Source organism: Zonotrichia albicollis, chromosome 1, assembly GCF_047830755.1.
Source record: "Zonotrichia albicollis isolate bZonAlb1 chromosome 1, bZonAlb1.hap1, whole genome shotgun sequence".
In the NCBI taxonomy this organism is placed as follows: domain Eukaryota; kingdom Metazoa; phylum Chordata; class Aves; order Passeriformes; family Passerellidae; genus Zonotrichia; species Zonotrichia albicollis.
Genome location: NC_133819.1, coordinates 13,929,574 through 13,948,297, shown reverse-complemented (window position 1 = coordinate 13,948,297; position 18,724 = coordinate 13,929,574). Strand labels below are relative to the sequence as shown.

The 18,724-nt window shown below is 40.3% G+C and overlaps 1 protein-coding gene across 15 annotated transcripts in view; it reads right to left on the bottom strand.

Annotated features, from left to right (window-relative positions):
• The window catches only part of PARD3 (par-3 family cell polarity regulator), a 443,154-nt gene that overhangs the window by 96,956 nt on the left and 327,474 nt on the right, over positions 1-18,724 (bottom strand). For 14 of the 15 annotated variants that reach the window (XM_074558690.1, XM_074559146.1, XM_074558909.1 and 11 more), the window contains one exon: positions 1,410-1,664. In XM_074558690.1, the coding sequence (XP_074414791.1) occupies positions 1,410-1,664 (255 nt within the window). Of the gene's footprint in view, positions 1-1,409; positions 1,665-17,933; positions 18,007-18,724 lie in introns of those variants that run through there. The other variant, XM_074559608.1, reaches the window with a different exon arrangement.

Below are 18,724 nucleotides of genomic sequence, written 5' to 3'. Positions count from 1 at the left end.
TATACCAGTGCCAGCCAATATAAGGCTGAGGAATACAAAATTCCAAGGACACAGATGCTGTCATCTTTTAACATTAGTTTGCTTCATTCACTGAAATAACAATATATAAATTATTTACTATGAAAAGTAGACCTTTTACACAATGCAAGAGAATGGTGTGATTGAGAAAATAAAAAGGCAGCTGTGCAACCGATTTTTAGTAAAAACGTACCCATTCCACAATGCAGATGAAATTTTCTTATTTGCCATATTAGAGGATGTATATTTATCAATATTATGTAAAGAAAATTTCCAAAATAGATGAAGTGGAGGGTATGGTACAACACTCTCAGTCCTCAAAGAGTTTTAGATATTTAGCTGAAGCATAAATTACTCCACTACCACCTAGAACAGAATATGCAAGGTGAATGCCACTGCTCATGCAGAAGCTATACAGATCTCAAACACTGCACACAAAGACATTGCTTGGCTGATTTTACTGAAAATTCAATATTTTTCTGCTGAAAGAATGAGGTAGAAAAAGTGAATGGCTTGACTATGAGCTAAATAAGTATGTTCCAAATGAGTGAACAATATGTCTTGCACTAGGATTTTAGTTTTAATTTTTGTAATCTTGAGAAAATTCAGAACTATAAGTTTACAATAGTAAGCCAAGAAAACAGGTGTATTTTCACTGTTAAAGCATAAAAATCCCCAGTGAATTCTGCTTCTCACTACTTTTACTTTATGTTAGTATACATTCCTCTTTTAGCTTCAGGTTTTCAAATTAACTCAAAACTCCATCAACAGAAAATAGAATTTTGCCCAGTTTCATCATAAAAACAAGAAAGACATAGTTCAGATAATGTAACTGCAGGAAGAGTACAAACCATAAGCTACAACCCAACAAGTAACTCAAGAGTGAAGCTTAAAATTTGCTCACTTGGTCAATACTTAATTAAAAATCTCAGCCTGTTAGACTGACGTTCGGGACTATAGTAGGACTAGAATCCATGTAAGCTTTAATCCATTTTTGCTATATCAACAGTAACCTTTTAGAGATTTTGTAACAGTTGTAAATAGATTAGAAATTTTGTATTCTACAAACATATCTGCCAGAGCTTTGACAATAAACCTGATTATGTTAAAAATTTGAATTTAATTCTAACGATACCCAACAGTGATTCCAAAATTCCAAACCATCTAAAGAAAGAGAAGAAATGCAGCTGCTCTGCAGAAAACAACTTTCCTACCCCATTCTGTAACTGGTTTATTTGAGCGAGTTCAACACTGTTCTTCATAAAGGCTTTAAAAAGCCATTAACAAAAATCCAGCTCTGCCTTTCCAACTGGTGTGGAAACATGTCCCATGATCAAAGTAACACGAGGGTGGATTTTGAGAGGGTGCACTGATTGATGTGCGGCGCTTACCTGTCCACAGGCGAAGACTTTGAGTTCCGTGGTTTCTTCACCTGGGCGTACAAGGCCTCCACGGTCTGTCCCTCCCTGGGGCTCTGTGGCCGGGCGCTCAGCGTCACCGTGCCGCTGTTCGGGGAATCGTAGGCGGCGATGCCGGCGTACATCGGATCCGCGTCGCAGCCGAACGCCCGGTTAAACTCCTGGATCTCCGCGTAGTCGCGCTCCCGAGCCTGCCTCTCCCGGAATTCTCGAGTTTTTGCTTGGATTCTGAAAAATTAAGAGAAGGCTGAAACCGATGGGTGTCTCCCTTGAGGCGTTTGAAAACAGCAGTGAGCAGACACTTTAGGTAGCCTGTCTCAATGGAAACCAGTGAAGGTTTCCAGTTTCAGTTTGACATGAGGTCTCAAGTTTACCTTGGACATTGAAACAACGCTAACAATCAACATTGATCTTTAAGGAGTACATCTGATTATCCACTGTCTTTGGTTTCATTATTAGCTGAATAATGACTGGCCATAGCTGCTGGTAAACAGAGTTAATCTATTGTGTCATGCTTTCTAGGATGCCTGTGCTATTACCTGGCCTGATATCATTCATATTGTATTGTACTCCATCAAAACTTACCAGATTTAATGGTTCTAATGCATGTATTTAGAGAGGAATTTTAATGTGCTTTCTTAGCTTAATACTCCAATTTTTAATTTTTTTTTTCAGAATTTAAAAACTATGTAGGGATAGGACACATGGATATATTTATGTTTGCATGCATGCAGTAAACAGCAGAAGCAGATTCTTGTATGATTCCTTTGAGATGTGCATGCTTTTTAAAAAATATAAACAGAATCTGGCATCTCTCAAAAGCAGGCTGCGTCTTCTCAGAAAGTGCCTTGTGTTAAAGTTACAAATGAAAGGTGATGCTGGACAGGGTTTATATCTATGTGCACTAATTTAGCTGTATGATAAAAAGTGACAGATAGAAACAGATGACATTTAGGAATCTGACAAGCACAAATCGAGCAGAGGTCATACTTTAAAAAGCACATAAAGCTATTACAAAAATTTGATCAGGGCTTCAAAGTCTCTTTGGTATTTTATGAAATTTGATGTATTGCACACACATATACACAGCCAGCTGACCACACCCCCCCTTTACACTGCCGGCCCCGACCAGTTTAATGTTCTGTCATCATCGCAAAATGAAGCTCTCTCCTCCCTTCCATTAGTAAAATGTCCTCCTTTTTAATCTAAAACAGCCATGGCTACAGAGTGACAGCATCCATCCATGCAGACTGCAGCTCTGTGCATCTCTGCTGTGTGCCATTTCCAAGGACATCTTGTTTGCCAACTTTCAACAAGAGCAGCCCATTCAAAGCCTCTGTCTCTTTTGAAAGCAAGCCTCGACTCTTCTGAAAATAGAAAAGCCTTAAAGTTAGGTAACTTTGACATTCTTGGGAATTTTAAAATGGCCCCCTCAAGATTAGATTTGCAAAAACAAAAGGGGATACACAAAGGGTGGGATTCAGACTGCAGATAAAGACCAGATGAAATCCCAGTGCTCACACCAGGTGAGCTCAGAGCAGCCACGTGTGCAGGCTCCCTGTATGGTGGCCAGGAGCTGTTGGCAGCAGACTCCAGAGTCAGGAAGCATCCATGTGTCAGAGAGCGGAAGAAGTCACTCTAGAGACACTCTTGATGCTGCTGCTTATGCCTTCCTTCAGAGCTTGGATACCCAACCTTGATTGAGCTGCTCAAATACAAGCAGCTCTGGACACCTGACACCCCCAGGTAAACCTGATGGACTTGCAGCCGCTGGGCAAGGACTCCCCAGGTCATGCTGAAGTTCCTGAGACTGTGACAGCCCAAATGACACAAGTCATCTGTGTTCAAGCATGTGAATCCAGCCCTGAGCTGGTATGTGAAGATCAGAAATGGCTCTTCGTCAGACTGAATCCCAAGCAAACTGCTCCTTTACAAAGATCACAATAAAAAATAAGGGAATACAGGGATGGATACACAGACATGTTTTCCCCCACAAATCCTGAAAGTATTGACCAAAGATAGTGATTTGGGATACAGCTGATTGACTGAATTACCTTCAACAGACAGAACCACCTACATTGATGGCTCGAAGATCCATTTACATGCCCCATGTTCAGTCACAGTGAAAAGAAAAAAAAATTTAAAAGTTCATTTTAAACAAACATAACTTTTTAATTTTGCAAATATTACAATTATTTTGCTTTTTATTTTAATAGGGAAAAATGGAAGTGAAAACTATAACGCTAGTCAGCTGAGAGAATTTTCTTCTACAGTTTCAGCAACATCAGACTGGAATTGGCTTTTGCTTAATTCACAGTGGAGAGGGACTCGAATTTAAATGCAAAACTAATTTCAAACTTAAAGAGGGTTTCTGCAGGTCTATTTTAAAATAAAAACATATATTTTACCTTCTCCAATACCCCAAAACTGTTAATTCAGAAGTGTTACAGCCTTAATCACTTTGAAGGTATCTATGTAGGAGGAAAAGCAGGTCTGAAAAGCACCTGTGCATGTTGATTCCTCTCACTGTAGTTTACCTCCCAATTTGTAGTCCAGTATTATTTACTCTGTGAAGAAATGTATTTATCTTCTTATATATGTCCTCTGAATGGGAGAAGCAAAGGAAATCAGAAATTTCTTAGACATTGGTAGCTTTAATTTTCCTTTAAATGGATAATTTATCATCACAGATGGGAACACTGTCTGACACCAGTTCGAAGGAAAAAATTCCATGCATTTTAGATAACCAAAATTTCAGTGCATGAAACCAGACAGTGTAACAATAATGTGGCATAGAGTAATTCAATCAGAAGAAAACATTGTTACCTGAAGTGCTTATAAAACAGAATTACCTGGTGGTTACAGGTGATATCTGCTTGTGTTACACAAACTGCTATGGGAGAGGGCAGTGACCTGAGCTTTTTGACTGTGAAGATCATATCACTCCCCACAGGTGCAGACATGAGTTCCCTCACGAAAGGTTTTCATGTGAAAAACCTTTTCTCCTGCATCTGCTTATTGGCTCTTTGATAGTTTTCGCTGAGCCATTTGCAGCCAGAGCATTCAGGTTCCTCATGCATGGCTCCATGAGGGGTACTTATTCCCATTCAAGTGGGAAAGAACTGATTGCTGAAGTGTTATGGAAGTAATTATGTCCATATCTACCACAAAAAATTTTAGAGTATTTTCTACAATTGCTAATACAATGTAATAATACAAATACATAGTATGAAAAATCAGAGTCTAAACACATTAATCTTCCTGTTAATTATAAACAAAGTACCCAATAACATTTAACAAAATGCAATAACATTTAACAAAAGATAACACTAAATTTAAAGGTGTAAAGTGTCTGACTATACTGAAAACCAAACTGTTCCAATTTGTTTCTCTTAATTATTTTTTTGTGCTTTACATTTAAGCCAGTGTGAAAATGCTAGCACTTTCACATAACAAAAGTATAGGTATTTCAATTGCTTAAGATATTTTTGAATATTGTTTAAAATATGGTTGGGTTTGCCTTTTCAAGGACATACCACATTTAAACATTATGTCTTTCAGCTTGAAGGAACCAAACGACTAGGAAAGATATGTAGGCACACTCTTGAAAAGAATAAGAGCTCTCAGCTGAATACTGCACTATCCCTTCTGAATTATAATAGCTTTTAACTCTGAATATATTCTTATATAAGGACTTGAACTTAATGTGATGCTGTATTTTATGCTGGCCCCTCTGTGTGCTCATGTGTGTGTGTGCTTGATGCGCCCTAAATCATTTGTTAGCACATAGCACATCAAGTATGGATATGGGAAATGCCAGGGCAGACTGTTGAGGGGAAGATTAAAATGGTTATGTAAACACACTGTGCAGCACAGATGAGAACCAAAACTCGCTGTGTGCTTCAGCCCTAATCAGCAACACCCCCATTAATGAAATCCAGTATCTGGAGAAGTGTTTGACCACAGTGCTTTCGTTTCATAATGTGGATAAGTGTATTAAGCTGTTTTCACTGAGTTGTATTCCTTCATGGCATGGCACAATAAAAATGCCTATGTCTGAGATTTCAGATCAGCTAATTTTGAGGATTTATGGCCGTCCTAAGGATTTTGTGGTGGTTTGATAACAATAATAATAATGCTAATGCTTAACGTTCACATCACACTTTTCATCATCAAAGAGTTTTTGCAGAAACTGCTAATCAATTTTTCAGTATTTAAACTGAACTTTTAAAAATACAAAAGCTATCCCAAGAAGTTTCTAAACCCTTCCTGCTGAAGTGTTAACACTGAAAATGTCAACAACATACTGTCATACTTTTGAGACTCAAATTATAATGTTCAGTATAAACTATCCTCATGCGTTTGTGTGCCATTCAATTCAAAAGCTAATGATAACTGCCTCAAATGACAATATTGTTAGCTGCAGAACTTCCTATAATTGTTAGAAGAGTTTTTCATTGCAAGCTAATCCAGTAATGATAGACATACCCATTGTACAGCAATTCCTATCTATGCACATGAAATGGTGGTCGCAAAAAGAAGGCAAAAGCTTTTGCATGGCTGCCCCCAGGAAACAGCAGCTACCTTGCTCCCTTCTTACAAACTCTGAGTGATATTCAGCTTTCAGATTAAGGTATCTAGCATTTTAGACACCTAGATTTAGGTATCAAGGTAAGTTTTGAACTCCCAGGAGAGCTGGTCAAGATTCAGTCACACCAGGCAGCTGCTGCACAGTCCAGCACACAGTTCAGCTGAACATCTGTAATATGGACATTTTGAGGTGAAGCCAAACCCTTCTCCAGGCTCTATCAACTGTGTTGAGTACCCCTTCCTTGACCACAAAAGGTATGTAGCCATGTAACTCATATGTGGGTACTAAGTAATCTTATTAATTTGGGATTCAATTCCACCCTGAACTAAATGTTTACTGCAGTTCTCTGAACTATACTTTAACTTTTTATACTTTAACAGAAAAAGCTAATCCAGTGAGCTGTTGCTAGTAAAAGTGAATAAGCAAAGCTGCCAAAAGAAATCAGCCCTTATTTCATCTAAAGTTGGGAGTAAAATATAAGTATATCCCAAATCTCCCAGGACCTTCAGTCTCCTTTGTTTGGATTTTTTCATATTAGTGATTTAGGTCCTTGAAAAAAAATCACTACTTATCTTAATTGATGAACACAGCATGGGAAGGATATTCATGGTTAGTACATTACATTTACCACTGCAATGGCAGCAATGTCCTCCCCTAAGTGCAGAAAAAAAGTTGGCTGCTGTTTCTGGTGTGCAATTGCTTGGTCAATTCAATTAATCCTCCTGCTGCTGCCAGGATTCAGCTATTGCCCAAGTGATAATCCACACCCTCGTCTTTTCCACCGAGACTCACTCATTTACAAAATCAGTATTGAATGCTTGCAGTTCCACATATGTGAGATGGCTGACAATGTTTATTAAGGATGGAAACAGCATTGTGTAAGGACAGAAGCTTAATGACAAGCCATTCACGGCTGCCAGTTCTCAGTTCTTCTACCATCAGACTGGCATGCGCTGGGATGATGGATTGGAAACAGAGAAAAACAACAACACGTTTAGAAAGCCAGGCAGCTTGTTCAAGTTAGTCCAGCGGGATGAACACATTCAGCCCAATTTTTGCCAGATATCGTTTCTAATAAAGAGGTCAGAAAGTGCATTGGCCAGCAGCCAGATCTTGTCAAATCTGTCCCCTCCTTCTCTGCTAGTGAAAAATACCTTGCAGGCACAGCACACCAGGTCTCACTGCTCCTCCCCCAACCTTCTCTACTGCCTTCGGGGCTTTAATGGCCCTTTTTCTAATTTTTGGCAATCAAGTCAATATGGGAGTTTGTCCTCTCCTCTATTTTTCTTTGACCTTTGTCTGGAGCCAAGCAGAATTTTTCTGACAACTAGCCTTCTAATGAGAGTACCTTGATTATAGGCATTACTGTGATTTCACTCTGAACCGGCATATGACACTTAGCTTTTCTTGCCATGATTAGAGCTACTCAGTTATCACAGTTATAACCACCCTCAGCAGAGCCATCTGCTTCCCTGGGAAAATCATTCTGAAGGATCACTGTGCACAATGGATAATCCTGCCCACCAACAGCCACAGCTTGTAAATAAGAAAGTCACCTCCTCTCCCTCATTTCCCTCCATTTCATTCCAAACTCTTTTTAAAAAGTTAGAAAATACTGCTATGTAAATATAATTTTTAAATTGAAAGGCTAGAGACCCAACTTTCTCAAGTCATTAAAAAAAAATTAAGAGTTCTGCCTTATCTGCTATAGATATACATGTGTGACCAGTTGACTGAAAAATGACCATCCTCTGACCTCAGACACATGAGGAAACACACGCAAAATGTAGTCAGTTTGCACAAGCATACAGGGACAAAATCAGAAAGGCCAAAGCATAATGTGAAATAAAAGTAGCAGGGAGCTTTAAAGATGACAATAAATCATTGAGTAATTGCATTAGCAGTAAAAGGAAGAGCAAAGAAAAGGTTGCTCCCCTGCGTGGCAGTGAGGGAAGGATATTGACAGATGATGCTGAGGAGACCTGAGGCTTAATGGTTTTTCCCTTTGCATCTGTCTTCACTGAAATGGTTGACTGCAAGCAGATGACCAGCGTAATTGACTACTACCAATAACAAAAATATCTTCAATATACCAGCAAAAAAAGTAGCTAGAAACTGGTTGAGGTAGTTGAAGTTCATCTGACACACACAACTGGCTGAGGCAGCCTCAGACTTTCTCAGCAACTAGGAGAACTTGTTGAGGGCAGCTAAAACACCAAAAAACTAGGAAAAGTCAAACATACCTCAGAGAAGGAGCAGAATTAAAGACTCATGACTTTAACTTCAATCCCTCCTTAAGTAAACTACTGGTAAGCACAGAGGAGATAATGGGACAAGCAGTAGCCACCAGAGAGTTATCAAGAACAGATGTGGTTTAGGTCAGTCAGATTTCCCTTCTAAAACACGGGAAATGGCCTTGTGAACAGAGCAGAAACAGTCCCAGGCTAAGAAAAACAGCTAGGGGATGGATGCAATAGGTTGAACAAGGCTGCTCCTACAGAGTGTCTAGAGAATAGATTCACAGTCACCAGAATGCACAGATTTAGATATTTTCTATGTAGATCACTCTGAATTTACTCAGGGTTTTTCATTATTAATCAGGACACGACTGAATCTGCAGAAAACCCAAATGAAGGAACTTTGGAGGAAAGTATTAAGATTTCAAATGTTCTTGAAATACAGAGTAGGCTACAAAAATAGAATTAAATAACAGCAACTAGAAGGTAATTTACATAGTTCAAATAAATAAACAATTAATTAAACGTAGAGAAAAAAATCTGTGAGTTGCTTTTTTAAGAATGGATTTGGAAGTTCTACTGGGTAACATATATGAGTCAGCAACATCAAGCTGTTTGGGGAAGGAAAAGATAGAGTGGGGACATAACAGCCATCTGCAAACACCAGAGGAAGAGAATAATGTGTTAGGTATTTAACTGAAAAAAGAATAATTAAGATACTGTGAGCAGGGCAACTTCCTAAACAAAAGGCAGTGGAAAAGACTGCCATAGGAAACTGTAGAGTTTATTGTAAACCAAGAAAATGAAAAAAAAAAAAAACCACCAGGATGAAACAAGCATCTTGTAGGAATAGCATACCATGCAGATACTACCTTAAAAAAAGTGATATAGTCTCTCTTAAAGATCTATAATTCTGCACCTCCATAGAAATTTTACATACATATCTTTCCTACATATTGGTTCTACAACAGCTGAGAAATATAACAAGGACTACATTTTTTTCATTTAAAAGGCTGCCCATCATCTCCAAATTAAAGAAATGTATCTACATAATCAGACAGTCTTAATTTTCTTTCTCCTTCAACAATCACAGCCTATCTGCCAATTAGAATATGTGATAGTACTTACTGTCTCTCTGAAGATCCCCCCTCCTCAAATCAGAAGAGATGCATGAGAATTTCAAAAACGTTTAATGAGCTACAACCCAGGAGGGCTGCAGTTAAAAAAGAAAAAAAGGTGAAGGATAAAGGTGATAAGGTGATTACTTTAAGTGCCCTAATATATTAGGGAGAGAACATTATGCTCATTTTTATAAGGAGTTATATTAAAGAAGGCTATTAAAGAAGGCAGCAAAATACAAATGAAGATGTAAAGAAATGAAAAAATGCAGGAGAGAAAGTAAATATTATGCATATGAGCAGGTGAAGTGCAAACACCAATTTGAAATCAAGTGACATTGATGAAACTAAAGGAGACATTAAAATTATTTCCTCTAACCTTGTGGAATCTCATATATTTCACCCCCATCCTTCCTTATCACCTGACCTTCTTGATTCACCCTTTGTCTTTGCAAAGTGACAACACGTCCATGTCAGCAGGTTTGCCAGTATCTCAAACCTGCTTTCTTGGATGTTGCAGCAAACAAGTGAAAATCCTTGCTCACTTTGGGTTAAAAAATCTGCAATTATCTTGCCTACACTTCAATGGAGCTTTCAGCCTACTTTACAGTTAACAGTCTGCCACATTGTAGGGTGGAGGGTTTGCCTGCTGCGCTTTTTTTAAAGAATACGTATGTTTCAACCAAAGGAGAATGTTGCAGGTACATAGGCAGTGTAGGTTCTCCTATCTCCAGAACAAACACTACCTTGACTGAAATTCTCTGTCCTTATTTTCATGTCTGATCCAAGGATCAGTGACCTCAGAAGTGGAGGATCACACAAATGAGCAAATGAGACTGTTACCCTGCTGGGAACCATGCTGCATCAAAGAACATCATTGCTGTCTGAAAGTAAAATGGAAATTAGTTTTTCTTTTGCATAACAAAACTGGCCAAAAAGGCTGATATTCACACCTGTGACAACAGGTTCTTCATCATTAGATTATCTTAGCTCTAATCTCCAATTCAGCTCTTCTGCTGGACTGAAGTAGAAAGGAAGAGATCATGATATTCAACTATTGCTGAAACACAAGCTCCTGCTCTCATCCCTCCTCACTTTAAAGACTCTGCTTTCCTCCTTCATGCAGACTTGCTTGGACCATTTCTTCCAGTACATTTTTTTTTTCCCCAACTGGAGAATAATTCCAGAGAGCAGCACTGGTGGGAAACATCTGAATTCTGCAGCTAGATGTGTAAGGAGCAGCTGTTCCCATGTGTGCAAGAAGCAAATGACATAGGCAAACCACATTTCAAATGGCACCATACATCATACCATGATTCAAATCAGTCATTCCCAAATACTGGAGGCAGCAACTGGAGGCTGAGTTACTCTTATCAGTTGGTTGAGCTGAGCCTCTCCACCAGTCATGCTCCTCTAGCTGAAGTCCAGTAACAAAAGTGGGCACAAAATTCTGCTGCTAGCTCTATTTCAGGTCCATTGTTCTCTGTTTCTAGAGTACTATGTATAAAATAGCCTAATCTGGAAGATGGAAAATGAAACAGTATGTAGGGACAAAAAAAAAGCAATGAAAAACCTCACAACAAAGCAAGGATTATGTGAATCTCAGACACTGAAGATGAAAGAAAAGGAAAAGAGAAAAAAAATAAACCAATAAAGAATATAGCTTATAAGTCAATATCTTAGCTCAGGACCCTCAAATTCACACCTACAACACCTCTGAGGATTCACTTCTAAAACCTCACTGGGTCACAGTAAGGACAGCACAAATCTCTAGCGTGGCCAGAAACAGAGCCAGCTGTCTCATAACTCCTAAAGGGTTTCTTCTAGTAACTGGTTACAAAATAAAGTTTGTAGCTATGCTGTGGAGGGAGGATGGATCTGCCTGTTACAGATGCATCATTAGGTGTCTTTCTGACAAGTCAGATACTTGCTGCTACATTTAAGAATTATAAAAAGGAGTAGGATTAGTGCCTTGTTTTACTGTCAAACAGAGTCCTGTGGTGCAGTGTGGAAAACCTGACAGGTTTTGAGTTCTGTTCAATTCAGCAAGAGTAAGTTTCAGTGAGTTAGTAACTATGATACAGCTATTTTAATTCTCAAAGAAGTCATTGCCACAGTAACTCTGCCACTAAAGGAGAATTCTTATGACATCAGAGGACATGCTGATGCCTTAGCCTGAAGTTCCTGACATTCTAAAGTGAAGCATTTTAGTGCTCTTACTTTGAACTAATATGTCTAAGAGAGTACTGAATTTATGTGATCTACAAGACACAAACTAATTTATAACACAGAATATTATAAAGACTACCTAAATTATGTTTTTTTCAGTATATTGCAAGGGACTTGGCTGGGACTTGGCTAGACCTTGCCCAGTGCAATGTATTGAATCACTATAGAAAAATAATAGAGAAAATATGCTTTTAGCATGATGTCTTAAAATCTCTCTAATTACAATATGTAGTTAGAGAATATGGGGTGTTTTGTTTGAAAAACTACTCCAGTAACTATTATTCTATACAGGCTTCAATTTACATAGCTCCCAAAGTCAGTATTTTTATGAAGTGGAACTGGTCTGAAATGTTTTTCCAAAGCTCAATATTCACATGCTTCACTTCTGTGTTCTCTTCCAAAAATTTTTGCCATTGATTTTTTTTTTTCATATCCTGCACCCTTATCCATTATGTAAAAAACCATGGCCAAAAACAATGCTACAAATCTCCACGAAACTGAGACAAGCAGACCCCATCACAAAATAAGTGAGAATGAGAAACATATTGCTCTGATTTTCTGATCACTGAGGAATTTTTCCTCTCCTCTGTTACAGGCTGGGAAGAAGGTGAAAGTTTTAATGGAAAACTTCACTAATTACTTATATTCTGAATGTTTGCAGTAATAATGGTTTTAGAGGTAACAGGTTTTCTGAAAGCTGTTAAGTGGCATCAAAATACGGCAGCAGCAAAAGTAAAGCTGAATCTTTGGGTTATTGCAAAAACACAGATAACTCTTAGACGTTGTAAGAAACAAAAATCCTTTCCTTATCACAGTATGTTGTCTTTTTTCCTTAAAGTAAGATGAAACTGCTCAATGAAAATATTTTGCTTAAGGGGGAAAAAAGTTGGGGTTTTCCAATAAAAATATTATGGTCTCTCTGGGAAATCTGGAAAGACACCAAGAGTGTCCTGCTGTTCAGCCCCCTACTCCATCTGATACTTTAACAGTTCCAGATGGCCTTTACTACAGGATGACCTTCCCTCTATTCTTTTATTATGACCTTTGGGTCACAAATTATCTATAGGATGCTGCTGTCATTCTGTAAGACACTGCTGTACTCTTTCATCTAAAGAATAAAGATGCTTAACATTAAAACTCATCTTTGTTAGGCTGACCTTCCAATGATGATCAAATCAGACAGTTATTCCAATCAATGTCATTGCTGCAGAAAATATGTTTCATTTTTTGAAACACTGACATTAAGAAACTAAGGCACGGTTTTAAATCAAATCACTTTTGCAATTCTACTTGGGTAGAGAGCATAGCATGTTATACTCATCTAAAATATCAAAAACATTGCAGCAACAGTTTTGATGAGTTACATTGATTAGAAGGATGCGGTGGGTTTGTTTTTTGTAAATTATTGATGTGGTTTTCATCCCAATGTCATTGATAGGAGGTAATAAAACTCAATGTAGGTTTTATTAATTATTTGTCTTTATCTATCATCACTAACAGAACACATTGAACTTACACAGGAAAGAATAATAAATAGTCCCAATGTACTAAATAAAGTAATAAGGTTAATTTCTTTCCTGCTGTCAGTAAATTCATGTTAGCAGTCTCTCGTCAGCTTGACATCAATTAATGATTTTAATTCCAGACTCTTGTCACAGTACTCACCACCCTTTCGTCTAATTAAAATGGATGATGCATGATGAAGGGAAAACACAAGACTTCTGTTCTTGTTGTAACATTTCTATTCATTAGTATACTTTTACAACAAAGGCCTTGTGGCTTTAATGGTACTGGAGAAGGATGAAGAGAAGTTTATTACATATTAGAGATAAAGACCCATATACCCTTAGGAAAATATAGTACAGGAAGCATTTTATGGAATAGCCGAATCCTTCGGGGGGAAAAATATTTTAACTATTAATGAACAGGCAGAATGTTTCCCTCTAAATTTAGGGCAAACAACGCGTGATCGACACCCACTCTACTCGCAGCCTTGTTTACATCCGCACAAAAAAGCGCTGTCAGCCTATTGACTGAGCTCCAAAAGTAACAGCAAATCTGCCAGCGCAGGGCAGACGCCTGACCCTCCTCCCCGGGCAGCGCCCCCGCGGCTCCGCGCTGCTCCCTCCCCGCCGTGAGAGCCAGCAGCGCCTCCTCCGCGGCGCCCTGAGCATCCCCAGCCCCCAGAGCATCCCTGATCGCCCTGAGACATCCCCGGGCGTCCAGAGCATCCCAACCCGCCCTGAGCCATCCCTGGCTGTCCAAAGCCATCCCAGCTACCTAGAGCATCCCTAATTGCCCAGAGCATCCCCCACCGTCCAGGACCATCCTCAGCCGTACAGAGCATCCCCGGCCACCCAGAGCATCACTGGCCGCCCAGAGCCATCCCCGGCCGCCCTGAGCATCCCCGGCCCCCAGAGCATCCTCGGCCTCCCAGAGCCATCCCTGACCGCCCAAAGCCATTTCCAGCTGTCCAGAGGATCCCTGGCTGCTCAGAGCATCCCCGGCTGTCCAAAGCCATCCCCGGACTCCCAGAGCATCCCCAACCGCCCAGGGCTATCCCCAGCCATCCAGAGCCATCCCTGACTGCCCAGGGCACCCCTCACCGCCCAGAGCATCCCCAGCCGTCCAAAGACATCCCCGGCCGTCTAGAGCAGCCCCAGCCTCTTAGAGCATCCCTGACCATACAGAGCCATTCTCGGCCTCCCAGAGCCATCCCCAGCCACCCAAAGCCATCCCCGGCCTTCCAGGGCCATCCCCGGCCACCCAGAGCATTCCCGGCCATCCAGAGCCATCCCCGCAGCTCAGCACGGCTGTCCCCAGCTGACACCGGCGCCGGGCGCGGCCGCAGGAGCGATCTCGGCGGGGCTGGGCCGAGCCGCGCCGAGCCGGGCCGGGCTGGCAGCGCCGAGCCCGCAGCTCCCCCTCCCGGCCCCGCCGCTCCCCAGGCACCTCCGGCCGGGAACGGGCGGCACTCGGGGCACAGCGACCGCAGAATCTGTAAATGTAGCTGCCTCTGTAAGGCAGAGGAACAAAAGGTCACGTTTCCGGATCAGAAAGGGGGAAACCAGCACAGCGGGATGTTTCTGGTGCAGACAAATCTATTCCCATGCACGCACCCAGCGCGGCACCGCTCTGCCGCGTTAGCTGCGCTCCAGCACTGCACAGCACAGGCTGTCACTGCACAGCACAGCACAGGCTCTAACTGCACAGCACAGCAGAGCTGCTGCCACAGAGCAGAGCGAGCCCCGGCCACACAGGCCCCCATCTGACCGCTCTATCGCCCTGCCAGCATCTCCGGAGCCTCTGCCACAGCACTTCCACCAGCACAACACTTTAATTCTCTCCCAAAAGGTTTCTCCTTATCTCCTCGAGACTGATCCTCCCAACACAGGTGTTTAAGCGCTTGATTTTGCATCCGTTTCAGTGGAAGTTGAGGAAGAATACAATACTAAGATTAAAACACTTTTATGGTAACACAGAGATTTACAGAACATTAGTAAAGCTCTTAAATCAGTGTATTAACCAAACAGAGAAAATATCCTCTAGACTTAGCTTCCAAGAGGAGAAGTGCCTCTAGAGGCGGATTACAGCATAAGCACTGTTTGCCCATAGATGGATCACGAACTCTGAATCCTGAGATTACATGAGAATTGCAACTTTCATCTTTTAAGCATTATCCAGAAGTGAAGCATGCTGGATTCAGATGAATTTCTTAAAAACTTCACAAAGAGGTGCACTTAGTTCATTCCTCTGTTATCTACTACTCAGGTACAAAGAGTAGAGTTGTTCAGGTCAGGGAGAACTTTCTTTGCTAAAGGAACTCAGCCCAAGGCTGAAGATCACTGGCACATACAGCCTTGCCATGTGTGCCAAGAACTGCACATGCCTGTGCTAAAGAAGGGAAGACCACAGGCAAAGGTTTTGGATTTGCTGACAATATATTTTGTAATGAACACAAAGCTGAAATGGAAAGAAAAAGAATTTAAAAAAAAAAAAAGCTCAAAACATCAACAAAAAACTGAAATAAAAATGCAAGGGTATGGAAGAGGGAGAAGCAAAGATATCAGAACCTGCTGTTTGGAGGGATGTCTCTCTCCAACAAAGACTACCAATAACAACTAGAAGACAAAAGCAGTAGGTTTTCTGAGCAATTCTGTATTTTTATCTCCTAAGAAAGAGACTACACTAAAGGGCCTTGAATAACTCAGAAAACATATCAGGGCAATCATGGTGCAGGATATCAATGTACACACTGGCTAAATATTGAGCAAACCTACTCTGGGAGGCCCCCAAAGACCAGATGTAGAGGGTTTCTGGACTGGAAAGGTCTGTGGGCTTCCAGAGGTTTAGATGCAGCAGCACAGCACAAGGTGGTCACCCATACTAACTGATTCCTCTTGGTCACTGACAAAAGTTTTGAAATCTCCTTTTAAGTCTATCCAACATTGCAATGCCTGTGTAAAACTAGAAGCATTTAGAAGCATCTCTAAAAGCTCAAGATATTCTACACATCTCCAGTCTGCAACATCCAAGAGATCTTAGCACGATGCACAAACCATAGATACATAGGAGACTCTGGAGTTGATAAAAGACCTTCTGTAACAAAAGCACAAAGACCCAGGGCAGTTTTCTCAGCCCATCCATGTGATTGTAGCATCTCAGTGGTGCCCAGTTTGAGCAATTCAGTGATAGGCAGACAAGATGACCACACAGCAAAGAGGGGCTCCAAATTAGCATATATGTAAAACAGCTGTGATCTGGCACAGGACCAGACCTAACTGAACTTGGTTCTTAGTCAGCTTCCTCAAAACTGCAGTATAAAATCTTTCTCAGGAGACTCAAGGCCACAGTCAGAAATCCTATTGCCCAGTCTTGCCTCAAGTTTTTGACTGGTGCCACTGCTGGGGAGAAACCTTTCTAACAGCACAGCAGAGCCCAGACAGATTTTAAAATCAGTGCTTGGCAGATACTCAAGGATCATGCAAGCAGACTTGTTTTTGTGCAATAAACCAGAGTTAAACATAGTGACATGGGGCAATGTTCTATGGCCTTGGATGAACTGCTGTTCCAACATTTGGAGGATTTACAAATAGCAAGTATTTTACAGAATTTTTGGTAAGACTAGTGGGTGGTCTTATCAAGTACACCCCTGATTGTTCCAGTGTTCCTTGTCATTGAAAGCTGACTGTATTTTCAACTAGGTAACTTCTTTTTTCATTCAAAATTACTTAAAGATTGTCAGTAAACACGCACCATCTACATATAACATATACATATATATCCAACACATATAGGATGTGGCGTAAGAGATCCACAGCTTAAGTGATACACTCCTTAATCAAAGAATCATAGAATCAATAAATTATCAATAATAATAAATTTAAGAAAAGCCATTTTATTAATTTAATCATGGTAAACTGAAGAGTATTCTTCTTATTTGTCTCATAATCCATATGAATGATAGGTTTTAAAGAAAATACTGCTGTAAGCACAATACTATTAAAATTAATAATTCCATAAAATTGTGGACATGATTGATTTTTTAATGGACTGTTCACTTGTTCTCTGACCCCCCTAAGGATTTTTGCTCCTAGCCCCTCATACATAGTAAATTCATTAAATCCAACCTATTTCCCCAAAGCATTGCATCATTTTAGTGGTACACAGTATCAAATACCAAATAAAATAGAACAAGTGAATTGCACTGCCAAAAAAATTGAGAAGACACAAAAACCCACAGAAAACAAAGTTAAAACAGCAGCCATTATGAGCCAACACTGACAGTAATATTTTACTCTGTCTCCTAGTAAACATTTTGAGGGATTGTTCAGTTAATTTGCAAGAGTACTCTTCATTAACAGCATGTATCTAACATCATTATTTTACAGGATCAAAAGGAAACTCTGCAATCTAACTGCAAAAACATTTAGTCTCTATGGACCAAATCAACATCTGAATTTTTTAGAAACATAAGGAAGCACCTCACACATTGGATTGCTATTTTATTATCTTTTATTAGTTGTACATGCGACTACCCCAAAGAAGTTGCATTCTCTTATAGACATAAACAAAGGAAAGCAAATACACAGGGAAAGAGAATAATGGGAGGATAAGGACCCATGTTACTATAACATCAAGCTGTTATGAAGTTCTGGCACATGCATTTTCTGCAGTTTCAGTGAACATATAAAATTGTTTTTATGACACACGAGGAGTGAGATTCCAGGAAAGATTCAAATTGGTTAGCATAACTTGATGGACAGGGAATTAGGATTTGCTCCATGCATTGAGGGCTATACAAATAATTTCATAATTCTACCTTGGTACCCAGCGTGACTATTGCAACCTCTCTTACACCATCACATGGACAGTCTATACTCTGACCATTCTTACTGAGAGAGACAGAGAGACACAGAGAGACAGAGAGAGAGAATGAAGAGAGAGAAACATTACTAACCCAGGCGTCAAGACTTTCTTCTTTTCATAAATGTACATGGCCGATTTTCCAGAGACCTCATGTTCCTAAGAAACCCCGAGGGCCAGCTGGGGCTCAGCAGTGTGTGAAGCCAGGGCACAGAGTGGTGCTTGTCTGGCCAGCCATCCCCTGCCCTGAGCTGGGCAGAGCGACCGAGGCAGCTTTCCATGGCTCTGCAGCCCTGGCATGAGCTCTGAGGCTGCTCCATCCATGGGAAGGGAAGCTGGCTGCACAAACACCCTCATCACTTATTTCCTTCAATTCCAGCTTTCCTCTTTACCACCTAATCTGCAGGCACTTGACTTTTAAAAACAGTAACAAATTTAATGACCCTGCCTCACTTTTGTTAAAAAAGAAAAAATAAAAATCAATCAGACTAGGAAAAAAACATCCAGGCACTGTAATCCAGCCACCTTCTACAATCAGAATGGATGGACAAAGACAAGAATAAATTTTTACATCAATTTATGTTACTCTGCTAAAGAGTAAAAAAATTCCCATGATATAATCTAAACAGAGGGTCATAAATGGTAGTTTCTGGAGTTCACCAAGTTAAACCAATAAACACACACTCCCATCTTGTCTTTACTGTAAATCACTCAACCCTAAAAGAACTGAAAGCAAACCATTTTAGG